This window comes from Lacerta agilis, chromosome 3 (assembly GCF_009819535.1).
Source record: "Lacerta agilis isolate rLacAgi1 chromosome 3, rLacAgi1.pri, whole genome shotgun sequence".
NCBI lineage: Eukaryota > Metazoa > Chordata > Lepidosauria > Squamata > Lacertidae > Lacerta > Lacerta agilis.
This window is the reverse complement of record NC_046314.1, coordinates 38,558,527-38,578,740: the sequence shown is the minus strand read 5'-3', so window position 1 is coordinate 38,578,740 and position 20,214 is coordinate 38,558,527. Positions and strand designations below refer to the sequence as shown.

The following is a 20,214-nucleotide window of genomic DNA, read 5'->3' as shown; positions in this document are numbered from 1 at the left end:
TCTGAGTTTGCTCTTGTGTTCCTTTCACTGATGCCCACAGATATAGATTGTAAACACATGTCATCAATGTTCAGCACACTCATCAACGTGTATTTGCTTTAGACTCAAGGCTGCTCATGGAACTGTATTAGGAGCAAAGCTGCCTCACTTCTTAAACTCATATCAGTCCCTTATACCCTGTTCTTCCCCCATAGAGCTCGGAATAGCTGACATATAGTTGCCAGGCAATTCTGTACTGAGGTCGTTCTTTGGTTCAGAGTTGATTGGCTTTAGAAGTAGAACTACTGCATGTGCCTTCAGATCATTCTCTGAGGAGGTTGTTGCTTTAATTAAGTTATATACTATTTCCCTTTTCTTAGTGCTTTTCTTTCCCTCATAATTATCTCGGCCAATGAAGAATCATGTAGTGAAGATAACAATGTTAAGATACAAGCTTGAGTTTCCTCAACTTGGTACCCTTTGGATTTTGTTGCACCACAACACGTTATCCCTGGTCATCATCCACGTGGCTTGGGTGATGGAAATTGGGAGTCCAAAATCTGGATAGTACCATGTTTGGGGAAGGCTGTACTAGTTAATCAATTACACCTGGGATCACTTTACTGAATTAATCTGGTTTAGGTGATGTGGTGATATAGTCCCTTTAAAATTAGCTTGCGGGTTACATGGGAATTTGTTTGAATCCCTGGAATAATAAACCTAAACACAGGTGCCTCTCATTAAGACCTCAAGGCCAGTGTCAAATGGTAATTAAAGACACGTGCTTATTTCGTTGGGCGGAAAGGGTGAACGCGCATAGTCAGTGTTCCCTTAAAACCTGGGATGCAGTGAGCATAAGAAGCTCTCAGCATGGACAGTCAGCGACTGTTTGGACCTTAGAAGATACCGTATTTTTCCATGTATAACACGCCCCCTATTTTGGGGAACTCAAAATTAAGAAAATGGGGGGGAGATTAACCCCATGTATAAGATTACCCCCCTTTTAACATTTTTTTAGTTAAAAAAAACTTGTCTTATACACAGAAAAGTACGGTATTTTGCTTTGTTGCTCAGCCTGCTAAGATTTATGCGTAAGTGTTTCAGTCAATTAGCAAGATAAGTTTTGTTATTTTTTTAGCCTCTGAACAGTCTTAATTTGTGTAATCGTTTGAAACTTTCCCTTTTTACAGAGTTTTGTTTTTAATAAAGTTTCTTGTATCTTTTTATGGATATTGGTCTCACTTGAGTTTCTAAACCTTCGATCTTGAATACACTTTTCAAAGTGGCTCATTCATTACAGGTGAGTACATGGGTTCCTGAATTATGTCAGCCAATCAGGGAGGTTGTTCAGGGCCACACTTACTAGACAGGCAAACATTTGTTGTTCTTTTAGTAGTGATCCATCGTGGTGACATAATAAACCACTTCTTACTGGCTCAGCCCTAGCTTGGATAGCATTGGTACCCATAATCCCTCGCCATCATTCTACCCGTCATCCTTGCTGACTGGAGCTGATGGGTGTTGGAGTCTAATAACATCTGGAGGGCCACATGTTGTGCAACTATGGGTATACCCTGCAAGTGTATGGAAAGAAAGATCTCTTTAATAATGGGTATTCTGTAGCTACATAATGAAGGAAGTGGGGCCCTGGCCATCAAACTTGTCTCTTTCACTGCACAGCTATTTGCCCATAATGAAGCTGCTTCCAGAGGCCCATTTTCTGCAGTACTGTGTACCATAAAACTCAATGACAAATCTTACATTTATTGCTCATTCTTATTGAGGTACCTTATTAAGAAGGGAGTGTGGGCTTTTTGTTGTTCTTGATGTTTGTAAATCTCCCCAAAGTTAGTAATCACTTTCTGCAATTTGAAATATTATTGTGGATTTCATATATCAAGCTCTTAATCCATTGAAAGGCATAACTGATCTCCTGAAACATTATGTACTCAAAAGACAGAATTAGATGCTCTAATTAGAGTTCTGATACTCATGTCCCCCACCCCAATCCCCTTTTTATATTGTCAAGAAGTTCGCTTGCACCATTAGTAGAAATTGCAAGACAAGACATCTCTTGGGTAATGGTGGAATAATAATTCCCTTAGTAATGTAGCTGTCAGAATTTTTTTTAAAATCTATAATTTTCATTGCAAATGCTAAGCTAACATGGAAAGACTTGGGAAATAATGATTGTCTTCTAGTGGACAAGAGTACTGTCAAAATACACAAGGACAAGTGAAAGTTAAGTTGGTTTTCTGGAGTTTTGTACATGGCAGACAAGTTCCCTCACCACAGCTGAAAGCTAGTTTTTCATGCAAGTTTTGTGCCTGTTTGATTAATGTGGGATGGGAGGGGGCGCTGCTTGGACAGGGCATTTTAGGCTATGATTTTATTGGATTGTACCATGTCAGGCTATTGCAGAGGTGTGAGAAGTGGTCCTCCCCCCCCCCATTCTGAGAACCGTTTTTTCTTATATGGAACCTTTTGGGGACTATCAGTGGTGGGTGGTACTAAAGGTGGAAAAACCGGGCAGAACAACAAAGGGGACTCTTGTTTTTGTACATTGGACTGTATTTTAGCTGCACAGAAGTTGCCCCACTCCAAATTAAAGGCCCTTAAAAGTCTAAAGTAATAGGACAGGCTTTGCCTGGTCCTTTTAAAGATGATAATGGAGAGGACTCCATTATCCTCCAGTATAGAGGACTATATTGTGGAAAGTGTCCCACAATTTTGATGTCATGCCTGGAAAAGCCCTCTGTCTCTCTTTTTTGAATCTCTAAAGATGGGGGCATCTGGAGAAGGGTTCATGGTGAAGATCTTAATTGATAACTGGTGAGAGAAGGCAGCCTGTCTCCCTTCAGAAGCCCTAGTCTCAGACCATATAGCTTTGAAGCCCAAACCATCAACTTGAACTGAACACCAGAATGAACTGGTAGTTAGCAAAGATACCAGCATAATATGATTGGGGTGCTCAGTTGCAATTAGCAACATGACTTCTGCATTTTGAACCAGCTGCAGCATCCAGATTCTGCTCAACAGCAGCCCTACGTACAACACATTGCAGTTATCTGCCTAGGCTGAAATCTCTTGAGATGCTAGTTTTTTACATGCAAGGAGAGGAGTATATGTGAGTGTGTGAATATTAAAGCATGTGCTGTCCCTTCCCACAACCCAAAGTAGTTCAGTCCATAAAAGCTAAACCACTGAAATATAAACTGGCCCTTTGGCATTTTGTTACCCAAGGGCAATGGGCTGAATGTTGCAGGATGGGAGAAGTTTATACCCTCCATATTAGAAAACTCTGTTGAGGTTTTATTTGCCTCAGTGATGAGAGAAATGTGATTGTGATTTACATAAGTAAAACGGCTAAGCTCCCTGATAGTCGGACATTGCCTTTGTAATTTTGTTTACTTAAAAATGAGATTATTATGTCTGAAAATAATGTGTCATTAGCCACAGCCTGCAATGATTTATCATAATTGGCTGCTTTACATCCATTTGAAATAGCTAGGCACATGAATTTTCCCTAAGGCTACATTAGTCAGCGTGAGCTCAAACTGCTAGGTTGACATTTTTTCCTCTCCAAACTCATATGTGAGTGTAAAAATTTTATGAGGCAACTTTAACAAGGCCCTTTGGGATTTGGGATTATTTGTCTTAAGTTCTTATTTCCTTCACTGTGTTTATCCAGGTAGAGTAAAGCTCCTTTTTCAGAGGCTAGACTGTTGTTTAGGAATAAATAAGATTTGACAGAGAGAATCGGGAATCAAGGACAGGAGGTTTTCTTTTGTACTAAATGTATTTTGCCAAGATAAATGTTAACTGTGACAACATATCCCAGGTTTCTAAGGCTATTTCTCTAGATTAGAAGGTTTGTAGAAGAGAAAACTGCTTTTCCCCCCTGCCAGGAAATAGTGAGTTCTGATAAGTGAAAAGTGATGCGCATTAAGGAAAAATTGTCCCTATTAAACACATACAACAATGGATATTGAACAAGCAACTACTACTCAAGAAAGCAATGCTGGAATCACGATAAACTCTGAAAAGGCTATCTAACAGAGTTGCCAAAAAAGGGAAAAGCTACAAAGGAACATATTTTTCTTTTTCTCTAAGGAAAGGTTAAAAATAATACAACTGTTGTCCTACTGCCCCTATATAAAGGACTGTGTACCCACACCTTTTGGGTTTCTATCCAGTCCTGGTCATTCTATGGTGCAGCTCTAACACTGCTCCAAACCATGGTTAAGGAAGCTTAAGTATTTTTTGGCATGAGTTTGAATTGGCAAACCATGGTTGTGGGTCATCCAGCAAACCCTGATTTGCAAGTGGGTTTGTAAGCCATGACGGGCTAATTGATGAGACCTAGTTATAGCCTCTCTGAAGCCAGCTGGACCATAGCAACAAGCCTTGAATAGATGGACAGTGAAAGAAGACATGGGGTGCTAAACCATGACTTGCTTTTTGGAATATCAAGCCACTGTATTCGTTCCAAACAATGGGTACCACAAACTGGTATAGAGTTTTTATCAGAAGATACATAATCCTACCATTGAAAAGCCTATATAAATTAGGATTCTGTTTAAGAAACGAGATGGCTGAAAAGAGGCAGCAACTGAATTACAAAAAATAGAGACCATCTTTATGTATCTCACTTTTGTTAGTTTCATTTAAGAAAAAGCAGCTTGGGTAGGTAGGGATCAGAAGACTGAATAACTTGTTCTATGGCTTTTCCTATTTTCTTTGTAGCCTATTCATTGTCCTTGATCTGAGCCATAGGCTTTTTTATCTATACCTAAATTTTGAGTACAATGTGGTGCATATCTCAAAAAAAAAATAATGTAGTGTATTTAAGTAACATTTATTATTTAAATAAAAGGGGAAGGGCTGTATTTCAGTGGCAGACCACAGGCTTTGTGTACATAAGGCAAAGGTTCCGTTCCCATCACCTCCAGGTTTTTTTTAAAAAAGGATCCAATAACAGGAGAGAACAATTTCTGCCAGAAACTATGGAGAGCAGTTCCAGATCAGAAAGGACAATATTGGGGTTGATGGATCTGGTATAGGTCAGTTTACTATGATTTTAAAGAAATGACAGTTATATAAAATTCAAATAGAATGCCCTAAACTGCGTATTCACAATACAGATTTATCCTACCCAAATCTTAAAGCTATATAAGTATCGAGCGTTACCTCATGAAAATCTACTGAGGTTTATAATGGGAATATTATTAGATGACTACATGGTTTAGTTGAATATATATTATTTGGCTGGGTTTTAGGTTCTCTTATCAATATCAAACTCTACTGGTGATGTGTTAGTATCGAGCAATCACAGCGTTCACTGTGGTTTTTAAACTGCATTGTGTTCTCATCTCTTTTCTGTGGAAGATACTGTCCCTTTAGAATGTTTCCAAGCTAATTTGAAGATATTCCTCACTGGGGTGTATTAGCAGTCACAGTAGGGTAAGACTGCTTATGGTTTTTGTATGCTATATAGAAGCTACTGAAATAGAAAGGAATGTAGTCTGGAATGTATTGAAAATAAGTACACCAGCTTTGAACGCATATAAAGAGCTGTAAACAAACTCCTGGTTCTATTTAATGTTTCACGGATAGTATTTTATTATTGTATTATGAAGCAACATGTGACCCTGATCAGATGAAGGTTGGCCTATAAATTTTGGAATCAAATGAAAACAAAAATGTCACAAGCATGATCTCATGAACAAATCTATTAAAAAAAAGAAACAAAAAACTAACATTATGAACCTAAAATTAATATCTAGCTTTGTCAATGGATCTAAGTACTTCCTGATGGGAGCAAGCCCTTTATCTCAGTAACTCATTATGAAACTTGCATTTGTTTTTGTTTTTTGCTTGGCAAGATGGAATCCAGGAATTCCCTAACCATTTTTGGGAGGCAGATTTGGAAAATGAAAGCTGTTGTGGGCCCCACAAAATGCCCATTTCAAAATAAAAATTAGTGATGTTCAGATGTACCCCAGAAATGGACAAAATATACACCATATGAAACCTCCTGTCGTAATAACAGTGATAAAAACCAGGCAACCCCCACTGCCCCACTAAACCAACAATCCTCAATTAAAAAGGGGGGAGGCAGGCAGGGGGCCTTAGTGGAAGCCATTGGGGGTGTATTTGTTCATGGCTGCCACAGTGGGGACCCTAGATCTAGCCTGTTACAGCTCCCACAGTAGCTCACCTGGGAATAAGGTCTATTGAACTCAAACAGACTTCCTTCTGAGTAGACTTGTATAGGATTTCCTGCTGCAGACTATGTGAAACTTTCATCCTGCACACTTCCCACCCCCAACCACCTTTTTGTTGGTTGGTTTTGTGTGCTTGCTTAACATCCAGCCAGAAAAAAAACAGTTCTGGTGAACTTAAAACCTGCTATTATATTGTGACAGTTTAGCTACCCCTTTGTTCCTTTGAGGTTTTCTTCTAATAAACCAGTATGGCTACCTTAAATTTTTGGTTACTAACTTGGGCAGATTTCATCTGAAAGACCATGCAACAATAAATAATTCTTCAAGTTGAAGGGATCAAGTAGCAGGCAAAGAGGAAAAAATATCCATAATACTGTACAGTTGTTAGAAATCCCTTTAGGCTTCAAGCTTTTCCAGAAGAGGTGAATTTTATAAAGTCAGTATTAACTTATTTTCAGCCATGGCTCTTGTGTCGTGCTTAAACCCACCCTCCAAAAAAAAAACCACAACACATCTCCTATAATGGGATCCTATTCATCAATGTTTTCATACTGCATACTTTGAAAGGCAGTGCAGTGAGCTGCTATTGAAAGATACTTTTTTAAAAAATCCTATATCACTCTGTAGGGAATTGTATATTTAGGGCAGGCTTCCAGACTGTAAGAAATACAAAAGAACAGGCATGGTTTAGTGACTAAACTTCAGTCAAATGCTCCCAACATATAAACTCATATAACCGCCACACTTTGAAGCATTGCTATTATTTCATAGACTTATATCCTTCCTGTCAAGGGAGGCTACCTATGCAGTAGCAAAATACAATAAAAATGCAAATGGAAAAAAGTTCCAAACATTGGCATTAAAATAACAGAAGCAGAAAAATGTGCTAAAAGACACATCCATAAAATAATTCAAATGCAGATGGAATTTATTTCAGGATCTGCTAGAGAATCCAGTCGGCAGAAGAATGAAGTTGCTTCAGTAGCAGTTGTTGCTGTAAGTCTGTGTGGCCCCAGAAGATTATGGGGGTAGAGTTGTCTCATGGCTACAGGAAGTTATGATTGCCTTTTTCTGCACATAGCAGACCCTTCATTTCACAGTAGGCTGTCCATCAGCTACTTGTCATTTTAACATTTATCACCAGGATCATGCCATTATGACAGTCCAGTGGCTTGAGATTATGGCACATGCAGAAGCTGTGGGCAAGGTTTGAGAAGAATGGGTTGGTCAGTTGCCCTCTGCCCCCAAATAATCCTGAAGCATTTGCATCAGGCTATTTGCATACTAGGAATAAAATACTGCTATTTATATTGAGATGTTCTCAAAAGGACTTCACGGTCACATAACATTTCCTTGGTGACCCTACCTTAAGATATGCTAGCATATTTACTTCCATATTGCAGATCAGGGGCTGAGACAGTGAAATAGTATTTTGCTCATAGCTACTGACAGAATCAGTGGCTTAGTGGAAATTTGAACCAAGGATGGTTTTTTCTTAGCTAAAGTTCTTGCTAGCAACCAGTGTGCCTAACTGCTCGATGTCTTATGTTCATGTTTTCATCCATGGTTATTGAAGTACCTCACAGAAATGCAAGCAAATGCTGCTTTGAAGTCAGAAGTGTTTCATGCAACTGCCACGAACTCTATGGCAGTCCTAAGAGTGGGGTGCATTGTTAAACTGTATGTTGCTTCTAGGTAATGCACAGTTGCTCAGATCTCAGGCAGGTGATCTGAATGCTTTCCATTTGCTTCTCTTTGCAGTGGCTGTGATTCTGAGTAATCTATGTTTATTACTCATCTTTCTGTCGTCCATTAGAATATGATTTTCATGAAGCTGTGGTTGAAGTGCAATAGACTGGCCGTTGTTCAGGGAACGGAGCAATTAAAAATGAAAGAAAACCCCCTTCAAGTACTTGCAAAGCCATTTTTCCCCCTGAGAGCTATTTGGGTCTCCTTTTAATGAGAAGCACTCTGACTCACTGCTGAGAATGTTGTAGATTGCATTGTGCTCTGGACCTGAATAAGTAACTTTTTGCATTCAGTTGGTATTAATAAGCAACTGCAACCAACATCTCTTTATGCTTTAGAAGAAACTGCACTCTGCATTTCCTTGCCCTACAACAGAACTTATTGGAACTTTGAATTTCCAGCATAATAATTAAACAACACTTCTGATTGTTTTCCAGCCTAGTCGATTCATGGGAAAGTGATATGGGAGTACATTCTCTAACATTTCCATCAAAAACCTGCTTGGAATTGCTGCTGATACTGTCTCAGAGTAATGCTTCGCTGCCACCTTCCCTTCGCTGGATGAATTCTTTCCAGGTAAAGAAACGATGGCCTTTCCCATAATGTACCTAACATTAAGAAGATTACAGAATCCAGACCACTGTCCAAAACCATAGGTTAACAAACCTGAATATCAAACTGCAGTTTGATCCTTGTTTGGTAATCTGGTTTGTTAAATAATTATGGTTTGTGCAACCCCTAGTTTCGCTTATATGGATGAAGTAGAAAACTGCTTTGTTACATGGGCATCTATGCAAAAAAACAAAAACAAACCCAAAACTACTTCCATATACTGATTGTGAGTTTATGGAGTCATTTATCTGATTTGAGATTAATGTGTTTACTGTTCCAAGCATAGATAAAGTCTCCCTATTCTATTGGGGATTAAGAAGCTATGTGGTTATAATCAGTTCTGGTGCCTATATTGATATGTCTGTAAAACAGGGCCTCTTCTGGCCTTATCTGGATATAGTGTTTTCTTCTGTGACTGTGAGCCATGTCCCTGCTACTATCTCCTGCTATATTGCTTTCTTCCAGTTAATACACAGAAAGCGGCATCATGACGAGTCAGACCATTGATCCCTCTATCCCAGTATTGTTTACAGTGACCTGCAATGGCTCTTCAGGGTTCTGAGAGTACATTTCCACCCCTACCTGGGTATGCCAAGGATTGATCCTGGATTCTTATATGTGCAAAGCAGATGCTCTACTGCTGAGTTGTAGCCCTTGCCCTTAACTGCAGTCTTCAGCTAGTTTCTTGTTTTTACTTTGTTCACAGCCCTGGGCTTTTTTTCCTCTTTTTTTTTTTGTAAAGCTGCCATATTTTGGCGATGCTGTTGAAAGTGGCTGGGATCCAAATGGTGTAACCTCTGTAAAGTTAATTCAAGAAACAGTAGACCCCCCCCCCCCGTCATGCTGTTTTTTGAGGCATCTTTAAATTTAAAAAACAGCTGGATCTTTTCTTTCTTTCTTAAAAAAAATCCCAAGTCACCCTCTACCATTATGTATACTAGGGAAGCAATCAATCTCTTGAACAAACTTGTACATTAAGTCCAAACCGGTACAGTTGTACCTTGGAAGTTGAACAGAATCCATTCCGGAAGTCCGTTTGACTTCTAAAGTGTTTGACTTCCAAAACTGTGGCTTCTGATTGGCTGCAGGAAGCCTCCTGCAGCCAGTCAGAAGCTGTGGAAGCCCCGTCAGATGTTCAGCTTCCAAAAGAACGTTCGAAAACTAGAACCGTCACTTCCCGGTTTGCGACGTACGGGAGCCCAAAGGTTCGAGAACTAGGCTGTTTCGAAAACAGAAACGTACGACTGTATTTGCGATTCAGCCCCTACCATCCCTTCGCTTAGTAGTACCTTCATTTGTCTATTCCTAGTTTCCTTTTCCCCCTCAAGCTTACTTTTCCTTTCCCTTCCATTGTTCCTGGTTTTCTAACCTGATTCCTGCTATGCTACCTACCGGTACTTTGTATCTTTCATTCAGCGTATCTCTTGACTCAGTGTCCCTTTTCAAGTTCTCAGCCTGCCCCTCAAAGTCATTCGCTTTCTTAGGGAAGCTGCAATCTCAAACTGCACTTTTTGCACAGTAAAGGACAAGATTTATGTACTGTTAAACCAACAAAAAACAAACTCAGAACAGTTTACACCAAACAATATAACATAGTTCCAGTTACAGGTAGGTAGCCGTGTTGGTCTGCCATAGTCAAAACAAAATAAAAAATAAAAAAATCCTTCCAGTAGCACCTTAGAGACCAACTAAGTTTGTTCTTGGTATGAGCTTTCGTGTGCATGCACACTTCTTCAGATACACGGAAACAAGTCCACAGAAGCCAATGTAGTCCACTTCTGTTTCAGTGTATCTGAAGAAGTGTGCATGCACACGAAAGCTCATACCAAGAACAAACTTAGTTGGTCTCTAAGGTGCTACTGGAAGGAATTTTTTTTCTTTTGTTTTTTCAATATAACATCTATAAAATCACAGTATTAAAAGCAAGTCAACACAAAATTGTATCAAAATAGAAATACCAACCAGCCATATTAAAACACATATACATATACATATTAAAATTGCATGTTAAAATAAAACAGAATAAATCACTCTCCTTCCAACATGGTGTTGAACATCACAACTCGTGATCCTCTGTGTGCTCTGCCATTATTAGCCTCTTTTACTTCAGTGGATCATGGGCATGCAAAGTGCTTACCAACTTCAGTGTTTGTTTTCATACTACCATATGACTGGGTAGTATTGTATTATACTAGTAGAGAAATACCCTTTGTTTTGATGTGGAGGTTGCATGTGTGGAGGTTGGGATCTAAGAAGACTTTTCCCAAATGCCCTCACCTTTAGGGACAAGAATGATGGCATCTGGCACAAAGGGCCTTCTCAGAGATGGTGATTATCTATGGAACATTCTTCCCCAAGAAGTTAGGGAGGCACCAGCACTGGTGTCTCAGGTGCTAGGCTGAAACATATTTATTCAACAAGTTTTTAGCAGATAATTCATTGTGTCAGTGCTGGCTATTACTCTTTACTCTCTTGTTTTAATCTACCTCAGTTTTCTGTTTCAGGAATAAATTCTTTTTACAACCTTCTTACAAACGTTTTATTGTTCCATTTTACTATCTTACGTTGTGAGTCACTTTGAAAACTGGGAAAGTAGAAAAGCAGCATATAAATTCATGAAACTCTATACAGTGGTACCTCTAGATTACTAGCTGCGTGCCTTTCAGGATGTGAACGCGGCAAACCCGGAAGTATTTTTCCGGGTTTCACCATGCGCACATGTGCAGAAGTGGTCCTCTGGTTGCGAATCCTCGGGATGCGGCCGGACTTCCGGAACGGATCCCGTTCTCAACTGGAGGTGCCACTGTATTTATGTGTCTTTAAAAGTAAAATCCAGTACACCACATTTAGGATTAAATACTCTGGCAACAACATGGCTTACTATAATCTAATATATAAAGTGAAAGTTAACCTTTGGACTACATTGGCTTCATATTTGTCGCTTAACTGAGCTAATGCACATGTAAGTTCTGAGCCTTGCTAGCTTTAAAGAGTGATAAAAATAGTTTTTAGAACATGATCTCCTCTTCTCTCTCCCTCCCCACCCCCAGTTTCAGGCACCCATAAAACAAAACTATGGTCTACTTAATTCCAGCAATCCTTGTTTTACTTTGCAACCTTCAGAATTGATGTCTGGTGGATATTAAAGCAAAATACTTGCTTTTCCACAACAGCAGCACTGAGAGAAATGTGGTAAATGGCATAATGTCATCATAAAGATTCAGTATCTTAAAAAGTTGTGTGGCTTGGGTTTTGTTTCTGTTACTTCCTGTGTTCCTAGAGATAAGAAGAGTCAAGATAACGTTAGCAAATCACCAGCAGAGATTGCTTGTACCTTGGAAGTGCGTCTCTCTGTAATCACTTTTGTACCATAAGCTCAGTTTTGTTCCAGAAGCTCAATTCTCTTGAACCATTACCTTACACTGAACAGCTTATTAAATGTATAGGGGCTGGTTAATAGACCTTGTAGGTTTCTGCTCATTTTGTCTGCTTTGAACAGAATAGTGATTTATTCCTTTAAAAAAAATTAATAGTGGTGATGGATGGTGGTGGTATTACCTGTAACTGGGAAGAAGACCTATGCAGTTGTAAAGTACAGAGAGTTTTGTGCAGAGAGTTTTGGGTGGCTAGTTTTAACAGGACTTTGCTCACTACCCTGTTTTTCAAATGTACTTAATATATTCAGTAACAGTAAGGAAGACAGCCAGTGGCATCAAGTCAGGTTTGGACGTGGGTCCTGTGTCACAAGTCCCATCAGTTGAAAGTGATCCCATGAGTGTGGAAGCCAGCAATCTTGTTGTATCGTCCCTCTAGGTGGGCTGACGGGAGAGCGTTAAAGCGAGCCCTGGAGAAAGCCCATTGGTGTTTGGCGTTGTCTAGTATTTGAAATAATTTGCTGGATGGGGCCTTTGAGAGTTATACAGGGATTTATACATTATCGAAAGTTGATTGAAGTCATTTTGGACTTCAATATCCCTGAATCTTTCTTTAATTATTTTTGGCCCTTCCCATGTCTAGGCTTAGTAGATACTCTGGGGAGAGACCATATATGGCCAGTCTTCTGGGAATGCCCTTACGCCAACTAGATTGAAATTTGTCAAGTAGCAACAAGGGAAGCAGTCCAGTTGGCAATTTGTTTATCCTTAGCCAAGTGAATAGGGTTCTTACCCATACTTTGGCTTCCATCCTGTGTAAACCTGCTTCTAGATGCAGGGCAGCGTTTGGAACGCATTTTGGTGTCTGCAGGATTGATCTGAGGAAACCTGACTGTATCTTTTCATACGGATCTAAATTAGAGAAAGAAACAAGTGGTGCTCCATATAATATTTGTGCTGTTGGTTTTGCTACAAATAATTTGATAACGCGGGAATGAAGTTTCCTCCCTTAGTACGGTGAAATCTTAAAATTGCCGCTGTGCTTTTTTGTGCTGTAGTAGAGCTATAGTTAATGTGGGCATTTTTCTTTCTTGACGCTTGAAATACAACTCCTAAGTATTTAAAACACGTCACTTGTTCAATCTCTTGCTTCTCTATGTGCCATCTGCATGTTTTCCTTTTATTAGAGAAATCCATAATTTTTGTTTTTTGATAATTCACTACTAATTTCTCTACTCTACAATATTGGGCTAGACTGATAAGAGCTCTTTTGAGGCCCATCTGGGTCTGGGACAGGATAACCACATCGTCCGCATAAAGTAGAATAGGCACTTTTCTATCTGCTAATTTTGGGGCATGTAAATCCGCCCCTTGTAGGTGGACTATAAGGGAGTTTATGTAGATGTTGAACAACAAGGGAGCTAGTATACAACCTTGTTTAACTCCCTTGGTTGTTCTGATGAAATTAGAGAGTTGGCCTTCTTGGTTACATCTTACACGAAGATGTGTTTTATTGTAAAGTTTGGATATTAATAGCAGCAGACGTTGGTCTATGGAAGTCTTACTGAGTTTGTCCCAGAGTCGAGATCTTGGGATGGAGTCAAAGGCTGCCTTGAAGTCTACAAATGCAGCAAATAGATGGATATTGTGATGTGACGTGTTCTCAGCTAGGTGTTGTAAGATCAAGCAGTGATCCATAGTGGCTCTCCCTTGTCTGAATCCTGCCTGTGCTTTGTCAAGAATGTTAGCTTTTTCTATCCATTCGCACAGTTTCTCGCTGAGGTGCTTGGCATATAATTTACTTATAATGTTCAAGAGGCTTATAGGTCTGTAGTTGGCAGGATCAGCCCTAGAGCCTTTTTATAAATAGGAATAATAATGGAAGTCCCCCAGTCTTCTGGAAGCTTTGCGCAGTGGCAGTATCGTAGCCAAGGAGGTTAATCCGAGGCGCAATTATTGCTAATTGTGGAAGCCAGCATTTCAGAAGGAAAAGAAGGACCGTCAGTAGATAATCAGCATTGTCGTTTCTGACAGAACTGATCACCAGTTTGGTGGGGGATAAGGGTCCAGCCATCTTCTCCTATAACCACCCAAAAAGTGAACAATATTAACAGAAATAACTTGCCCTGATTGCTGGTTCAATGGAGATTTGAGAAGATTTATTGTATGCACTTCTGTCGTTACTAGGATTTATATTAAGGGTGCTTTGAGGTGAGTGAATAGGGATGCCAAGGCTAGCTTGAAGAGAAGTTCCACAAAAAAGTGCTGTAACATGAAATTTGCAGCTCTCAGAGTAAAATGTTTTAAAGGAATAATGTGCACGTTAGTAATTATCCATCACTTGCTTTAAGCAAGGCTGGCTAACATATGGCCCTCTAGAAGTTGCTTAACCGCAACTTTAATGCACCGTGGCTGTTGGCCGTGCTGGGATTGATGGAAGACCTAGATCAGCAACATCTGGAGAAACACAGGCTAGCCAGCCCTGATCTAAATAAAACAAAGTAGACCCTGTAATAAAATGTATGTCGGATGTACAGGGATGCAATCTTATTGAACTCTGGCTTTGTTTTCATAGCTGAGTAAATACTGTTGAAGATGCTTGGTATTTCAAAAGAGGAGGCATGACCTAATTGGAACTTACATTCAGCATATGAAAATCCTTTACTGTATCACCAGACTTGTTCAGCATCCCATTCAAATGATGATCATTTGGTGGTAGGAAAACTGAGTGGCGCTGACATCCATTCAGAGAGGAAATGTACAAAATTACCGGGGCTCGCAGCCCATTACAAGATGTGGTTGTGAAACAGAAAAGCAATTTGGATGTGATGAAGTGTACTAGAGTGGAGAAGAGAAGTTATTAAGCTTGTCTTGTATTTGCCAATTGAAGTGTGAGAGGTGTTTTTGAGTGTTGCGGCCTTCAAGAGGCCTTCAGCCAAATCCATAGTAGTTGTCTGCACTCTGAAATCAAAGCCCTTCATTTCATCATATTGATAGTGGTGATTGTGTCATGTTCCAATCAAGCTATCCTTTTCTAAACTAATTATCCCCTGATAATTGGCTAATTAGACCCAGAGACATAATGACATAAAGCATCCATGGGATTAATTGTGCTCACTATAGAGAAGAGAGAGGTCTCACCACCTTGCTATAGAAGTACGTTGGCAGGTTCTGTGGGGCCAGCTTGAGTGCAGTAGCTGAGCAGGTCCCACCGCAACTGCCTTAGGATTTCAGATGGAATAAAGGGGGAGAATTGCAGTATCAAAGTTGCCATGGACTCTTGGTTCTGAGTTGCCATGGACTCTTGCCCAATCAGAATTCATTTGGAGGAGGCACTACTGTTGCTCGTCTTGTTTTGTTAATCTATGAAAATATTCTGTCCTATCTTTTGGTCCTCAAAAGGGCATCCCTGTTCCGTAAGTTTGGAAGATCATCAATTTTGCAACAGAATTCTTAGGTTACTATGTGCAGCTGTTTTTCTTCAAATTCTAAACTTTTTAGTGTGGAGCTCAAACTGTATATTTCGTACCATTCTGGAGAACCACTGCCATTTAGTGTGGACTGTACTGACCTTGATAAATAGACCTGTGGTCTGACTCGGGATAAGGCAGCTTACTATCTGCCCCACCGCCCCCACGTGTGCAAGTGAAAAAGCAGTACGGACAGTGGTTTAGGGTATGAAAATGATCAGAGGGGAAAGAATCAGCTTTTCTTTGTGTGCGTTTTTTTAAAAATGCGGAGGAATAAGGAAAAAACACAGAACTCTGTAACATGTAGTTTGAGCCCTAAGAATAGCTAGTATTGAAATACACATTTCTGTTTTTCTTCTCATCTTCCTCTAGTTGGTTTTCCAGAATGACACATTGCCATTTGCAGTTCCTCTGTTTGAAGGATTGTGGAGTTACGTTATCAATGAGGTTTCTCATAATGTGACACATGGTGATATGCCAGACAGATAAAGGAATGCTGTAACTTCTGTTTTAAGTTTGCGTTTTTTTTAAAAAAAGAAATGCTCACATGGGTTGTTGGCATTTCTTCTTCCTTTATAAGAAGAAGAAATATGGAAAAGAGAAGCCTGGGGAAATAATATGGTCCCCTTTTCTGTTTAAATTTGTGAAATAATGTACTTTGAAAGTTTTGGTAAAGAGTCCTGCTGAACAGGCTAAAAAAAACCAGAAACACTGCTGTTTCAAGTCATTTTTAGCCATGGTTAGTAAATGCGCTTTCAGCTGTATTTCCCCCCAGCAAAGTGGTAGCTACTGACACCTTCAATTAATTGCAGGTGTCTGCTTCTTCTGGGTGCCCTGGGGATATATCTCATTAGGAGATGTATCTCTTATTCTAAAGAATTATAGTTAGCATCCTATTTAGAATGATCAGTTCAAGAAATATGTTTTTATCTTAGTGCTAGATCCTTTTGTAGGCAAAAAATAATCATCTGTGAAGTTCATGTTTTTCTCACTGCATGCCTGGCTCTTAGACCAGCAATTCTCAACTGGGGGGCATATGGCCTCCTGGGGGCTCCCAGGATATTCCAAGGGGGGAAAAGGTGAAAATTGTGTAAATGGGGGGCAACAGAGGGAAGCGAGAAGTGAAGAAAACAGAGAAGTGACCAAGAAAAGAAAAGAAAATATCTAAAAAGTTTCCACAGCTTTGGGATAAAGCAAAATTGTTTTTCATGGCATTTCCTACTTCATCCAGTGGTACCTCGGGTTACGAACGCTTCAGGTTACAGAGTCTGCTAACCCGGAAGTAGTACCTCGGGTTGAGAACTTTACCTCAGGATGAGAACGGAAATGGTGTGGCGGCAGCAGGAGGCCCCATTAGCTAAAGTGGTACCTCAGGTTAAGAACAGTTTCAGGTTAAGAACGGACTTCCAGAACGAATTACGTTCTTAAACCGTGGTACCACTGTATTTGGTAGAATCAGGTTTCATTTGTGTGAAATATTTACTCAGCCTAACGCGGAATTACCTTAATGGGCAGAGGTGGTCTTCAGTTACCGTATTTTTTGCTCCATAAGATGCACTTTTTTCCTCCTAAAAAGTAAGGGGAAATATCTGTGCGTCTTATGGAGCGAATGGTGGTCCCTGGAGCTGAATTGCCCAGGGGCCAAAAGAGGATTATGCTTTTTATTTTACAAAGAGAAAAGGGGGTGTTTAAAGGACCCTGCTCAGCAGCTGATCAGCAAGAGATCAGGAGAGAGATAAGTCCCCGGCTCCCTTTCAGCCCCGCCCTCTTGCCCAGGCCTCCATTGTTGAATGTGCTGCAGAGGGAGGTTGTTTGTTTCCCCAGCGACATGTGACTGGCTGATTAGATTATCTGTCTGGAAACTGTAGAAAATGCTCACTTTCCTTTAGGAGCTGCAGAAATGTGAGTTGAACCCCATAAAACAGGGCTTTTCCTCTTTGCTTTTCCCCCTTTGCAAAAAAAGCTGCAAAACTTTTAGCTGATCCTCAAAAAAACCCAGGGCTTTTAGAGGAGGAAAACCAGAAAAAATATTTTTTTTCTTGTTTCCTCCTCTAAAAATGAGGTGCGCCCTATGGTCCGGTGCGCCCTATGGAGCGAAAAATACGGTATCCCTCACAGCAATAGAACCGGATATGAAAAAGCTTGTTTCTGGTCATCAAGCGCAAGGGTCACATTGATCGAAAAATACAAAGTATAAATTTTTAGGTAATTGTATTTTGTATAAATTATAAATAAAACATGTTCTGTTTAAAGACAAAACATTAAAATAGATACCTTTCTACCGGTAGGACAGTGGGGGCATAGTCAGTAAAAGGTTGAGAAACAACACTGCTTCAGACTAATGTCTGCAACATTTAATGCCATTAAAATTGTGACAGCTTTTCCTGGCTTTGCACATTTTAGGAATAGACGTGTTGTGGTTTTAACCAAAAATGCCTGATGCTTTAATTCACCCTTCTATTTCTCTATACTGTGTTAGAACTCCCTTGTCTTCTACTGTCTACTCTAACTTTTATCTTAGGCCTCAGGTCTGTGCTGGTCTTGTCATTTGATTTCCTTTTAAACTGGAAATTACAGAGTTTGAACTTGGGGCCCTTATGAATGCCAGACATGTGAGCTGTAGCTTCTTCCTGTAACTCTTACCTGGAACACCACAGCACTGTGATTGTTCTCATTTCTCACTTTTAGGTACTCCAGGGGGCGGTAGGTGGTCGCATGAAGTTTATTGTTAACAGCCTTTGAGTAAAGGCATTAAACTTCCAGACTTCTCAAGACTGGCTAGTGAAGACTGGCCCCTGATGGCTTTCTAAAAAAGAAATAAAAATGAATTAGGAACTATAGTAGCTGGTTAGAGCAGGTTCTTTTTCATCTTTCCTTTTGATTCTACTTCAAACAGTGTTAGTGATTTAAAGCCTTCAGATTGCCATGAAAAGGAATGAGATGCTTATAGTTCAGTTCTTGATTACACTGTGAAGTTATTATGATGGTGCAATATTTTATGCTTGGCTAAGTATAGATTTTGAATAAAAGAATTTAATTACAACGAATAAATACTGGAGAAAGTTCTCCAGTTACATTTCATTAGTGGTTCATGCTTCTAGCAATGAACTAATTTAATTTCATTCCTGCTGCTAAAGGTCTGGGTGTGTGTGTTTGTGTATCCCCTCCCGATGTTTTTATTGAAAATGTAAATCTGTTAGAACGTAAATGCAAACGAAATGATACATATCTAACTACTTGTACATACTTTATGCTTTGCGCTTCTTGGTGCCATTGGATGTAATAGTGTACAGCAAACTTCTGATTGCATTTCTATCAACTGTAAATGCATAAATTTGTTATATAATTTATCCACCAACATTTACAATTCTCTCATAGTTCTTGAGCTTCTACTTAGGTTATTTCTAATTGCCCTAAAAGCTGACCCATGATATACTGTAATTAGAGTTTTCCATTTCCCTTAATTAGTTATCTTGTTGTATTAACTAAATACTTTAGAGGTTCTAACTAAATAGGAAGAAATTGTATTTTACAATCCCATTGATGAAAAGTCGACAAGGGGGGGGGGAATCAACTTTTATTCTCTATCTGAACTTAGTATTTATTTGTAAAAATTTTATGGAAATATTTCCAAGTAAATATGCTGTTGTTACACAGACACCCAGCCTGCTTCAGTTTTGTATGGGGAGGGGAAGTAAAAAAGGGTTCTGGTATCATTTCCACCGAGTCTGCATTGCATGATCCTATGTGTTTTCCAGTTCCCTGCATAGTGCATATTGTGAGAGTGAAAATACAGTGGTACCTTGTGTTGCGTAACCTCCAGTTTACGGAATCTTCGGGTTACGGCCGCGGCAAACCCAGAAGTGGATTTGCTGCTCATGCATGCATGTGCAGAAGCGGTCCTCAGGTTACGACATTTTCGGGATGCGGCCGGGCCTCCGGAATGGATCCCGTTTGTAACCGGAGGTACCACTGTAGTAGATTGGAAGAAGCTATACATGAAGGTGCCTGCAGCCTATTTTTTCTTTCCCCTCCCCTTCTGCGAGAGAAATTGGGGCTATATGAGAAGAAAAGGAAATAGTAGATTGCCATGATGGTAGAATGGACCACTGCCAGATTAAACCCTGTGGAGGCCTCTAGGCAGTTGAAATCTCAGGGCTCTCCTCACAAATTATCTCATATTATTTTGATCCGTTGTCGTGAGGCCCCTAAAAAGTGTGGGGCCCATAGGCTGGTGCCTACTCTGCCTATTTGGTAACCTGGCACTGGAATGGACTGTACTATTTTACACTAAAGAACCTCCTGCCCACAGGCCAAATGTAGCCCACCAGAAACTTTCTAGGCCACACTCCTCACCATCTGTTCCCTAGCTGTTGGGCCAGTGATGCAGCAAAGCCTATCCGCTTTGTACTGGCCACTGAGAATGTGAAACCGCAGCCAGTATGGAAGCAGATCAAGTTCATGAAGCAGGAACAAAGCACTCTGCTTCTCCAACCCAATCCGCTGTTGCTTCCATGCTGTGCGAAAAGGGAGTCTTATATGCAGTGTAGAAGTAAAGTGTTCTAAAATGTGTGCTGAGCTGCAGTCTGGTGTTTGTGTGTGTCTCTCCACCCTGGCACATAGGTGAATCTTATAACAGGTGGCGGGAGCAGTGTTATTTGTATGGTGGTTGTGGCAGAAACGGGATCAGAAAAAGTATTTAAAAACCAACACACAATGTCTTGCTTTAATAAATGGGAACAATTTATCCCTAAAAGCTGCTCTTTCCCCCTAGTTTTTTTGGAAATATTTTGTGTGACCTAC

The 20,214-nt window shown here is 40.0% G+C and overlaps 1 protein-coding gene across 1 annotated transcript in view; it reads left to right on the top strand.

The window, feature by feature from the left end:
• The window catches only part of UBE3D (ubiquitin protein ligase E3D), a 52,731-nt gene that overhangs the window by 21,857 nt on the left and 10,660 nt on the right, over positions 1–20,214 (top strand). The window contains exon 9 of the mRNA XM_033143300.1: positions 8,393–8,531. Coding sequence (XP_032999191.1) covers positions 8,393–8,531 — 139 coding nt within the window. The remainder of the gene's footprint in view (positions 1–8,392; positions 8,532–20,214) is intronic.